Genomic DNA, 12690 nt, shown 5'->3' with positions numbered 1-12690 from the left:
AGGGTGCTAGAGATGGAGATTACCATTTAAATGTCGGGTAGGGCTCATTGGTTAGGACACAACAGAGTGAACAGAAGGAGCTCTCTGAGGGAAAGGCATTCCTGCTAAGGAAAGTGCAAGGATCCAAGGGGGGTGCACGTGTGGTGTGTTTGAGGCCAGAGGAACTGGGGTGGAGGGAGTGAGGGGCAGACGGAGTAGTGGGAGGTGAGATAGGAAAGGTGGGGGGCAGGCTGGGGTGAGCGAGTGGCCTGGATTCTCACAGGGCTTTTCTTTTCATCCTTCTTTTTTCTTCTCTCCTCCCCAACCCCCCCTTCCTTCACCTCCTTGTTTTTAGTTCTTCACTGCCTTCTCTTAATATAGTTTGTTTTCTCTTAATCTCCACCCTCAACCCCCCCCCCTTTTTTTTGAAGATTTTATTTATTTATTTGACAGAGAGAGACAGCCAGCGAGAGAGGGAACACAAGCAGGGGGAGTGGGAGAGGAAGAAGCAGGCTCCCGGCAGAGGAGCCTGATGTGGGGCTCGATCCCAGAACGCCAGGATCACGTTTTGAGCCAAAGGCAGACGCTTAAGGACTGAGCCACCCAGACGCCCCGCCCTCAACCCCCTTAATCTGTTATGCCAAAGATCTATTGCTCTTTTCAAGAAACTAGCTCTTAGTTTTACTTCTCAAGTCTGTTTGACCCAGAAGCATGATTCCAGAGTGGAAATTATAGAAACACTTCAGAGTGGGTGTATCCTAGAAATATTTACGATTCAGTTTTTGAAACTCCTTTGGAAATAAATCACAAACATCTCCACCACTCAACAAGATCTGAGCATGACATTTGTGCTAAAATATGTAGAACAGGAGGTGAAAGCAGAGTTTCATTAAAGTCAAAGGAATGGGGGGGGCCCTGGGTGGCTCAGTCAGTTAAGCGTCTGCCTTCAGCTCAGGTCATGATCCCGGAGCCTGTGTAGGTGTCCCTGCTCAGCGCTCAGCGGGGCATCTGCTTCTTCCTCTGACCCTCTGCCGTCTCATGCTCTTTCTCTCTCTCTCTCAGATAAATAAATAAAATCTTAAGGAAAAAAAAAAGCCAAAGGAATAGGACTACATCCTGTTTCAAACTGCTATCTTAAGCAGCTCCTAAAGTTTTGAACACACCCAGACACACCCTTCCTCTTTCATCTAAATCAGAAAATGTGTGGACAAGACTGTTGAACTCACACCCTCCCTTTAACGTTTAAATAGACTGTGGTGTCTGTAATGCAAATGATTACTGGCATTTCGCCTTTTTTTATTCTGTGGAGGAAATGAGCACACACACACACACACACACACACGCATGTGGGTGTGCATGTGCGTGTGTGTGTGTGTGTGTGTGTGTGTGTGTGAAATACTCATGTTGGGAACATCGGACGGAAGCCACAACTCTGGGCCAAAATATGATACATATCTCTGTTTTGAAGATGCTTTGCTTTATCTCAGGTGATTTATCTCAGATACGTTATCTTATTTATTTACCTATTTTATATCACAGGCATGTGCATGCGTGCACCCCTTTGAGATGGAAGGCCCCATAAGGAAGCTTGGTTATCATTAAAAATAAAATCGAAACATGAAACAAGCAGGCAATTGGAACTGCATATAAGAACTGACCACACAGCTCTTCCATCTCCGTGGGGCCTTGTCTCTCATCTCTGCATGTGAACCTAGGCACAGAACACTACATTCCGCATCCCCTTTCGCTGGTGCTGAAACCACACGTCGTTGGTCCTCTCCTCATGCCATCCGGCCGTGGGGGAGCGCAGGATTTCCTTTTATCCTTCCCTTTCCTTCTCCCGTCTTTTGCTTTTACTATTGTCCTTCATGATAGACTGACTTGATTTTCATACGAAAATAGGAAATCGAGCCAAGTGCCTGACAAAATATGAAGATTCTCACTGAGCTTCCTCTTAATAGGTTGTATCCTCAGTGAGTAGTGTCACCTGTCTGGAATGTCCATACAATGAAAAACTCCAGCAAAGTTAAAGGAAAGGGAGCCCAGTTTAGTCATTTTTCATAATTAAGCAATTTCTGTGCAGAGCTGAACCACTTATATATTTGTTCACTCAGTGAAGTGTAGTGGTTCACGTCAGGAGTCCTGAAATCACACTGCCTGGTTTCAAAGCCGAACTTCCACTTCCTGGCTGAGTGGACCTCGGGCAATTATGGCTCCACCTTGAGCTATGGTTCTTTATCGGCTAACTCAGCATGATTTCTACCTCAGACGGTTTCTGTGAACTTTAAATGAGGTGATACATGCAGCAGACATAGCACAATGTCTGGCCTGTGGTAACTGCACGATACATATCAGCTGTTACTAATTTATTTAAGTCAAACGTGGGAGCCACTGGTCAACTCTCAGTGTTGTGAGAGATGCAAAGATCAGCTTGCAACAGGGTACCAGCCCTCAGGAGAAACACGTGAGAAGATGACAGAGCTACAAAGTAGAATGTATTTGTACATGAGAGAGGGAGGGAAGAGCAAAGTGCCAGCATCGTGTAGGTGATGGAGGGGTCACTTCTGCCAAGGAAGTTCCGAGAAAGAAGTCAAAGAGGAAGTCATTTTTGTGAACTGAATGAAGAATAAGAAGGCAGTAATCAGACTTCTCAGTAGAAGAGAGGAGGCTATTCTAGGAAAAGAGAATGCTGTTGGCAAAGGACATGCGAAACTGTGGGCTGTGTTTGGGGGAAGGCTGGCCCATCCTGTCTGGGTTGGATTATGAACATAAAGATGACTTGTTCAATCAGAAAAAGACAATTATCATATGGTTTCACTCATATGTGGAATATAAGGAATAGCGCAGAGGATCTTAAAGAAAGGGAGAGAAAACTGAATGGGAAGAAATCAGAGAGGGAGACAAACCGAGAGAGACTCTTGACTCTGGAAATAAACTGAGAGTTGTGGAAAGGGAGGGCCTGGGGGGCTGGGGTAACTGGGTGATGGGAATTAAGGAGGGCATGTGATGTGATGAGTGCTGGGTGTTACACGCAACGAATGAATCATTGAACATTACATCAAAAACTAATGATGTATTATATGTTGGCTGATTGAATTTAAATTAAAAAAAAGAAAAAAGAAGATGACTTGTGCTGTATATGGCTGGTAATGCGGGTCAGGACCTGAGCCTAATTTGGAAAGTAATCAGGAAATGTATGATCCTTCTGACAGCCATTGTAAAAATGGTATTTAAAGAATGTGTAGGAAATCAGTCCTGAGTTTTGTTGATGAAACACAATGAATTTCTAAATTATAATCGAGCCACTTTTGGTCAATTCAGATATGTCATTGTGTTATATGCCTATGTCTCTTTGTATTCATTGATACAGGCTTTTTTTTCCCCTTATTTTTTCCTCATACAGGTATGATCTCCATCCCTCTGTACATCCCTCACACGCTGTTTGATTGGGACTTTGGAAACGGGCTCTGTGCATTTTGGCTCATTGTTGACTATCTTTTGTGTACGGCATCTGTGTATAACATTGTTCTCATCAGCTATGATCGATACCAGTCAGTCTCAAATGCTGTAAGTCAAAACATTCATTTACCTCCTTTAGAAGATGACATACTCGTACATTTTGGGTCCCCACGCAGAAATTTTTTTAAGTGTAATTTTTTGTTTAGTTGGCAAACCTTAGAGGAGCCTGATTATCCTTCTGCTATTTGGCTCTAAGTTTTCATTGGCCCTTGGTGAACAATTTGTGTGTGTGATTTGGCTAAGTCACTCACTCCCTTACGTGCTGCTAGCGTAGGAAGGCCATCACAGAAAATCCAAGGCAAGTTGTCAGAAGCGGTATCCTGAGTCCACAGTAGATTGCATATACGTATGAGTCATAGTAGACTTATCAAGTCCATTCCTTACACAAACTAAGACCTGAATATTTTCCTCAGGTGGGACCTGGTGGGCAAGTAGAAAGATGCCCAGACTTCTGAATGTCATGAGAAAATCAGAGAAGCTGATTTTGGGACCAGCCTGGGAGATCAAGTCCCAAGGCCAGTGTAGGATCCACACCAAGAAAGTCTGAATTGACCCAAGATTTGGAATAGGCTGATCAACAAGTTAGTGACAGTTCTTAAGCAAGCTAAGTTTATTAGCAATAGAACAAGGGGAAAAACAAGGCAGATGCGAGTAAAGACACAGGGTGACAGGGGTATAGAAATATGGGGCAGTAATCTGAAGTCTTTGAGACCTAGATGGGAAACCTCCTTCACTCTTGGGTCCCAGGACCTAAATCTCTGGGGAATGCGACTGTGTGCAAGGGATTTTGCTAAGTGCTGGGATATAGAAACGAAACATGGAGACAAATCCAGAAACAGATGGGTTCAGTACAATGGGCTAGGTGTGGTGTTGGAGGTGCTGGGAGGACAGCTCTGGCTTGGGAGGGCTGCGCAGATTGGAGCAGACAAGGTTGGAAGGGTGTATTGCATAAGGCAAGGATAAACTGCAGGAACAAACATGAGGCTCAAACAAGGTAGAAATTTATTTTTCTCTCACAGAACATTCCAGGAAAGCCTCTGCTCCAGGAACTCATCCAGGGACCTAGGCTAACAGGGTGGCTCTGCACCCTTTAGGGTAGGTGTCAGCAAACTTTTGCTATCAAGGGACCTATGGTCTCTGTTGCAACTGCTCAAATCTGCCATGATGGCACAAATACAGCTATACGTAATATGTCAAAAAAAGAAAAAAGAATGATTCATTCATTGTGTTCCAATAAAAATTTATTTATCCAAACAGGTGGTGGGCCACATTTGTTTCATGGACAGTAGTTTACTGACCCCTGCTCTAGGTCATTATTCTCCTCTGCATGGTCAAAGTGAGGTTGCTGTCACTCCAGGTTCTAGAAAGGATGGGCAAAGGGCAGAGGTCCAGGACAAGGGATTTCCTTTTAACCAAGTAATGCAGAATCATACAATCATTTCCACTCACATTTTATTGGTGATGTTGAGTCACACAGTCTCCCATCTCCCTGCAACAAAAAGGAAATGTGGTCTCTAGCTGAGCTGCCATATTGTCAGGAAGAAGGGGAGACTGAATGTGTTGGGACATCCAGACACTTAGTCTCGGGTACGTCATTGGCACCAGGGTCCACTGCAGTTGGTACTAGACAAACTGGAGAGAGTGCAGATCTGTTTGGATGAGCAATTCGGATGCCTATAAGCTCATGGTTTTTGACTTGTGGCTTGGGACCCATTATTGAGTCATGAAGTCAGTTCAGTGGGTTGTGACCACTTTTTTTTTTTAATGAAAAAATACAGAAGAAAACAATAGTAAAACAGAATAAAAAATAAAGTATAAAATATCAGAGTACCTTGTACATAATAAAAGTATTATTTTATGAGCACTTCTGTCTGTGCATTTAGTAATGATATAAAATGTATTCCTTAGTTTGAGTCCGTCAAAATGTTCGAAAAAGTGCTGTAATTCATAATCTTTCCCATTTATACTGAAACATTTCCTTTTTTTCCTGGGTTAAGATTTCTTTTTAGTCTTCATTGGATGTTCCTGGTTAGTGTTCACTAGGACATCCCTTTGCTGGGTGCCTGAGCTCTTGGGTCTACTTCAGGCGTGTACAAAGGTTAAGGGACAGCTTATACAGTTAGGAAAAGTGTGTAGAAGTCACAGAGACATGAGGACTGATGTCCAGAGAGAAAATGAGTGGGTTCGTTTCCTAGTCTTGCCCTGAGGAATTCCCCTGGCCACACAGGCTATAAATTTGGTGAGGGCTGGGTCAGCTGGATCCAAGATCCTTAGTTCATAGCACGGAGTCAAGTGCATAGCGGAGGTCCACAGCCCGGCGCATGGATGCTCACAAGGGGGCGCTCAGGTAGAGTTGGAGAAGAGTTCAAATACAGCAGTGTGAGCCAGGAAGCCCTCAAAGACCACTGAAGCTCGCGGGAGGTGGTTGTGGGGAAGCCGAGCTCTTGCTGTAGTTCAAAGTAGAGGAGACAGTATGATAACGCAGGGTCGTGGGCTGGGCCTGGGAAATGGAAATCTGACAATAATTTGGAAAAGGAAGGCCCAATGCAGATGGCAGTGCGTGATTACAGTGTTCAGCACATTTTCTGGAGGGGCAGATTTCCGTGTGGCTGAAGCAAGAGTGGGTGGGGGAAAGTAGAACAGTGTAGTTGGAAGGAGTAGGAATTCAAATGTATGCAGAATTAAGATAGTAAGTGGAGAGAGTTGTTTTGTTTTTTTTTTTTTTTAACCTGAAGGTGAAGAAGGAAGCTTGAGAGTAAAATCAAGACCATGAAAAATATGATTGCTGGGGGCTGGCTAGTTTCCTAGGGCTGTTGTAATTTTACAAGTACTGCACATCGGGTGGCTTAAGACCACAGAAACTTATTCCCTGAAATACATTTCATGTTTGGAGACCTGAAGTCCCAAATCAAGGTGGAGGCAGGGCAATGCTCTCTCTGAGGCCTCTAGGGCTGCCTGTTCCATGCCTTTCTCTTAGCTTCTAATATAAACAGCCATCCTTGGCATTCCTTGGTGGTCCTTGGCTTGTAGATATGTCACTTCAGTCTCTGCTTCCATTGACACACAGTGTTCTCCCCATGTGTCTGTGTCTTTCTTATAAGGACACCAGTCATATTGGATTAGGGCTCACCCTAATTGAATATGACCTTATCTTAACTTGATTATATCTGCAAGGACTCTACTTGCAAATGAGGTCATGCACACAGATACCGGATCTTAGGATTTCAACCTGTCTCTTTGGAGGATACAACTCAACCTGCAGCAGGCACTTAAAATGGCTCTGCAATCCCATCTCCTTATTAACACCAGCAGGTTCCGGGGGCTGCTCTGCCTTATGGAAGAAACCTGATTCACAGAGCGTTGGGATATCCTAGAAGAGGCAATATCCTGAATAACGAACATATTCTGTCATGGGTGAGGACTGGGCCATTGATTGATGTCACGAAGTCCACTCCAACTGGCTTGGGCCTGTATTCAAGCAATGCTTGAGCTATCTGTCAAAAATGCTACCCAGAGATGAAGAGATGGGCATCATCTTTTCAATTCCCTTGTATGTCCATTATCCCATTTGACCTTATACATAATAGAAAAAAGATCACTTTCCAACATATTGCATCACATCATTACAAAGGCTGAACGGAGCAATTAAAAAACTAAATGCAGTTTTATGACCATCTGGGTATTGTTACCATCTTCATAATCATTAGATTTAGTGCAAGAGATGTATTAATTAGTGGCATGAGAAGCAGAAGGCAAAAACGCGTATTGTATATGGGAACTTGTGGTCAGCACCATATGCATTTTAGCTTAGCCTCAGAAATATCAGTAATTTGGAAAAAAAAAAAAACCACTTCCCTGCAGTTTTCAAAAATAATTTTTTTTAAAACCCTGCTTCCTCTTACCTCCGGCCAATTGTTGAGCCCTTCCCAGCCTGCACAATCCATCAGAGAAAGACAGTGTTGGGCATTGTTGCACCTTTTTAATAAAAATGAGAAAACATCATAGCGTGAGATTTAGAAACTCACAGAGAAAATAGTATGAGGCATATTCCAGTTTCATGGGGGAAATCATTTCCTTTCCCTTGAGTGAGGAAATCTGAGAAATATGGAACATATGAGCTGGAAGGAACCTTACTGATCTAAAAGAAGCTTAGGGAGGTTGTCTGTTCCAGGTCCCCTTAAAAAAATTCTTGGTTCATGTTTTTCCCTCATACAGGGTGGGTGACCTTTTAGATTTCTTATAGAAGATATTTTTAAAGATTTCAGGATCTATCAAAGATCATGGGTCTTGAGAACCGAGAGCAATCCTTACTCATAGGATCTCATTTTTCCTTATAGAGGCTAGTCTTCGTGACCAAGCAGACCTAGAACATTCTTTACCCTTTAAAAAAGACTGTGATACTTGCCATGGCTATGTCTCTCAAAGGAGCTGGCCACCACAGCTTTGGCACCATTTTTGTTGAGTGGCCATGTTTATAGAAAGACATGATTTGGTAATGCTCAGTAACATTATACTATTTCTCTATAGCAGGTTTAGACCTTTTTTTGGGTGGGGGTCATCTTCTTGGGAGTGATGTAAGAATTTTCTCTTTTTGACACCACCTTGAAGTCTCAGAATAAACTACAGAGTAGATTCTTCCTGAATATTAGAATCAAAAAAGCCACTGCCTTTCAAACTTGTTTGACCACAGGGAGAAACACATTTGATAGTGGGGTTCAGTACATGTGTTTCTTTCTCTATATGTATATCTACATTCCAAAAGCAAAAGTTTCATCAAACAATACATACCCTTACGATTGTGATGCGCTCTGACATCGAGCACTCTCTTTCATTAAAAGAAAAATGTTGATCATGACCCAGATCGTGAAACACTGTGAAAAGGGGCACCCAGTTTCAGTTGTTTCCCCATTCAGATTAGTGTCTGCAGAGTCGGAAACATCGCCTTCTTATTTTAGATATTGATCTTAACATTTTCTAGAATGTCAGAGGTTTAACTTTGAGGGTTACAGATTCCCTCTGAAAGGTCACAAAGAAAGTCTGCATCTTGGGCCAGGCTCTACTGAAACTGAACCCTCCGTCCTGGCCCATATCATGTTACCCAGGGCCAAGTAGCTTCCCTCTTGCATAGCTCTGAAACTCCTGATGGCCTATGATAGGCCTTCTGCAACCAACATATGTTCATTATATTGAAATAATTTAGTTGGTCTCTTTTAGGTATCTTACAGAGCTCAACACATTGGGATCTTGAAGATCGTGGCTCTGATGGTGGCTGTCTGGCTGCTGGCCTTCTTAGTGCATGGGCCAATAATTCTGATTTCAGAGTCTTGGAAGAATTCCAGTTTGAGAGTCTTGGAGGAGAAAGGTTGCGAACCTGGATTTTTTACCATATGGTACATCCTCGCCATCTCGTCATTCTTTGAATTCCTGGTCCCAGTCTTCGCAGTGGCCTATTTCAACATGTACATTTACTGGAGCCTGTGGAAGCGTGGCAATCTCAGTCGGTGGCAAAGCCAGCCCACACTCACTTCTCCTGTCTCTCCCAGTAACTGTGGGTCCTCACTCAGGGGTGGACTGTTTTCAAGAACATCTCTTCCTGAGCTGAAGGAAACAGCACCACCTACTCCTTTGAAAAGACACGAAAGAAAGAGCAGTCTCTTGTTTTCTTTAAGAGCCCAGATGAATAGCAGTATAATTGCTTCCAAAATGTCTTCCTTCGCCCATTCTGATTCCCTATGTCTTCACCAAAGGGAACATATTGAACTGCTCAGAGCCAGGAAACTAGCCAAGTCACTGGCCATTCTCTTAGGTGTTTTTGCCTTTTGCTGGGCTCCCTATTCGCTGTTCACAATCATTCGTTCAGTTTACCCACTAGATCAGCGTCCTCAAATAGTTGGGTACGAAATCACATTTTGGCTTCAATGGCTCAATTCCTTTGTCAATCCTTTTCTGTATCCGTTGTGCCACAGGCATTTCCAGAAGGCTTTCTTGAAAATATTTAGTATGAAAAAGCAACCCATATCATCACAAAATCGGTCAGTGTCCTCTTAAAGATAATTTTATCCTTTACAAAAATTTTAGTCTTAATCTCATCCTACATGAATTTGATCTGACTTTCATTTTGCCCCTTTCCACTCTACCAGGAAAGTCCATAAAATTCTAACATGTGAGAACTAAAAAAACAAAACAAAACACTGGAGCCTGGAAGTCAAGGGAAAATTATCCCAGTGAATAATAATAGTACAATTAGAAATAGATGACAATGTTTTTGTAAACTCATAGCCGCAGATGCACTGTACTTTTCTTACTCATCGCCTCGTCCTTGTCTTTTAGATCGTGAGATGGCATTGATGGTGAAAGTTGAGAGTTCTTGTTTTCTATGTTCAGTGTTTGCTATAGCCTTAAGTGAATTTCCCTTTTTATTTTATCGTGATGAAAAAATTGTCAAGTTTTAAAGCCATTTTTCCTAAAGTATACAGTAGAAAAGGAGGCTATATTGCCGTCTTTGCTGGATGTGGACGACTCTGTTATGATCAGTGGGCAAGGCGTGTTGGGGTTTCAGTTGTCAGAAGCAGGGAGCGAGGGTGTGCCCAGATGGAAAAGTGGAAGGCATGTGTACTTCTGGACTCTATGTTCCTGATCCCAGGGAAGAAGGAAGTGTGGGGAGGGAAGAGCAGGTAACAGCAGCTCTTAAAAGTCCTCAGTGCTGTTATCTGGAAGGCTCGGCAATCACAGGATGAGAGAGTAAGGGACAGACAAGATCACCATTTGGTTGAAAGGATGGCTTTCCCTTTTTCCTTCCTGCCCTCTTCTTCCAACTTCCATGTGGTCTAAAACCTCTGTGAGAAAATACGGAAGAAAGAGAAAGGCTAAGAGATAGCAAAAGGACTAGGGATTAAACCTGATGTACCTGGGATAACATTCACAGAACTAGTGAATGTCAATAATTATTAATATACTTGTTTTTATTTGATGTCTTTAACTTGTGTGCCGCGCTCAGAGTAATTCCTTTATATGCAGTTAGAGTAGGTTATATCTTGCTGATGAGTCACATTTTCTTAGACTGGTGACATTATGTTCTTTTTGTCATTATTAATTTTTCTTCTTCCTCATCATCCTCTTCTTCTCCCCCTCCTCCTTCTTCTCGTGTTCTTTGCCTGTCTCTGTCATAACATTTCATTTTGATTTTGGTTAATTTCATCTCTTCTATAAGGTTTTATTAGTGTTTCTTTGTAACTCCTCAGAGTTCCTATACAGTTTAGTCATTTTCATATTTCTTAGACCTTTGAAATCTTGGTTAAATTCAAACACTAAAATATGAAAATCCTTTAAGTACATAAATGATTAGATATGCCCCTAATTTTTATGTATACGTATGCCTTGCATTAAGTCCAAAATAGGAGATACACGTTTAACATTCAATAGTGATCTTGAAAATTCGAGAAATAAACCCTCATAAATATGCAAGTCTTTATAAAGTTGCTTGTCAGTTATTGTTTTTGACATTTATAAATTAGTAGTTGTGGATTTCATAGGATCACTGGGGGATCGAATGTTCATTGAATGGTGTGGCTCCATGAAAACTTTTTCTGATTGAACCCTAGCGGAAACATGCCTAAATATTCATATGTATTTTCTAAAATATAGAAAATATAATATCTATTGTATTTCATTCAAAGATGTCATCCGTGTAAAACATACTGTTACTTTATTTATCACTATAAAAGAAAATGCTGCAAATTGTCTATGAAACAACACTTTAAAAATCGCATTGCTAGGAAGTCCCATCCTGATTCCAGAGCTGTTGAAAGGTGAACAAAATGTGCCTTGGAAGTGATAACGTGTGATACATTTATGATGAATGAACAGAACAAGGCGAATCCTCTGTGAAATGAGAGTTTGAGTAAATAAATACTTTTGATGGAACACTCACGTATTCATTCAACAAATGTTTATTAGGGGTCTATCATGTGTTAGCTGCTAGTATGCTGTAAAGATTATGCCTATGAACCTTGCTGATTTAGTTTCCTTAGGGTAGGAATTTTACTTTGGGGTTTTCTTACTACGATGCTAGTCACCCCATATGTGCTCAGTAGATATTTATGGAAAAGGCATGCATTAGGCATTTCCCTTAAAAATAGAATATAAATCCTAGGTTTAAAATCCAAGTCTTTTAAATTTGCCCTGGAAGAACTTTAAAATCTATTTTTCATTATAAGAAAAGTAATAGGTACTAATCATAAAAAGAAAAGACAGTAATAAAATAATTCCTATGCCCAAGAAAGAGCCATAATTATTAGTTTGGTGTAGGGGTTTCTAGGGGGAAAAATAAAGTAATTCCATTTTTTAGAAACACGTGTTTGTACATCTAAACTTCTCACAGTCTCCTCAGGTGAATTTTGCCTGAAAATGAAGGCTCCTATTCTAGTATGAGTAATTACTGTCTCCTTCCCACAAGTGGAGCAGGCTTATAAATACTTATTAAATTTTAAATAAAAAATAATTCATTTCAAATTGATTTAAAGTATTTCAATACTTAATATTTACATATTTTTGTTTTTATTTTTTAACTTTCAGTATTTTAAATACATATTTAAAAAAACTTAAAATACTGACTAGCTCATTTTAAATCCAGACCCAAAGCCTCTCATACAATTGTCAGAACATTCCTTAGAATGTTGGTTCCTACGTGTTGACTTTGGCTGGCCTGTTTAGAAATAGATTCAAGAAGAGTGAAGACAGATTTAGGGATATAAATGCCACTTATGACAGACACTTCAGTCTAATCTTTCATTTTTAAAGATTTTTATTATTTATTCGACACAGAGAGCACACAAGCAGGGGGAGCAGCAGAGGGAGAGGGAGAAGTAAGCTCTCTCCTGAGCAGGGAGCCTGACACAGCGCTTGATCCCAGGACCCTGAGATCATGACCTGAGCTCAAGGCAGATACTTAACCGACTGAGCCACCCAGGCACCCTCAAGTCTAGTCTTTTTATGAATCACGAGGGCTTTGATATAAGTCACAGAACAATCATAACTATTTTACAAAAGAGCTTTTTGTGGCTGTTTGGTAACTACTTTCTTGTAGCAAAGATCTTGGCATTTGAAGAAATTATTTTTCACATTTTAATTCCAGAAAAAGAAATTCTAGCATGCAAAGTAAGCTTTCTGTTCTAATGATTGTTACCAGTCAAG

The 12690-nt window shown here is 41.3% G+C and overlaps 1 protein-coding gene across 2 annotated transcripts in view; it reads left to right on the top strand.

Annotated features, from left to right (window-relative positions):
- The window catches only part of HRH4 (histamine receptor H4), a 31321-nt gene extending 19900 nt beyond the window's left edge, over positions 1-11421 (top strand). For both annotated transcript variants that reach the window (XM_057313175.1, XM_026496124.4), the window contains exons 2-3: positions 3383-3546; positions 8713-11421. In XM_057313175.1, coding sequence (XP_057169158.1) covers positions 3383-3546; positions 8713-9546 — 998 coding nt within the window. In that variant the 3' untranslated portion in view covers positions 9547-11421. The remainder of the gene's footprint in view (positions 1-3382; positions 3547-8712) is intronic.
- The last annotated feature ends 1269 nt before the right edge of the window (positions 11422-12690 follow it).

This window comes from Ursus arctos, unplaced genomic scaffold (assembly GCF_023065955.2).
Source record: "Ursus arctos isolate Adak ecotype North America unplaced genomic scaffold, UrsArc2.0 scaffold_17, whole genome shotgun sequence".
NCBI classification, from domain to species: domain Eukaryota; kingdom Metazoa; phylum Chordata; class Mammalia; order Carnivora; family Ursidae; genus Ursus; species Ursus arctos.
Note: the sequence above shows the minus strand (reverse complement) of the source record. Positions and strands in the feature narration are given on the sequence as shown.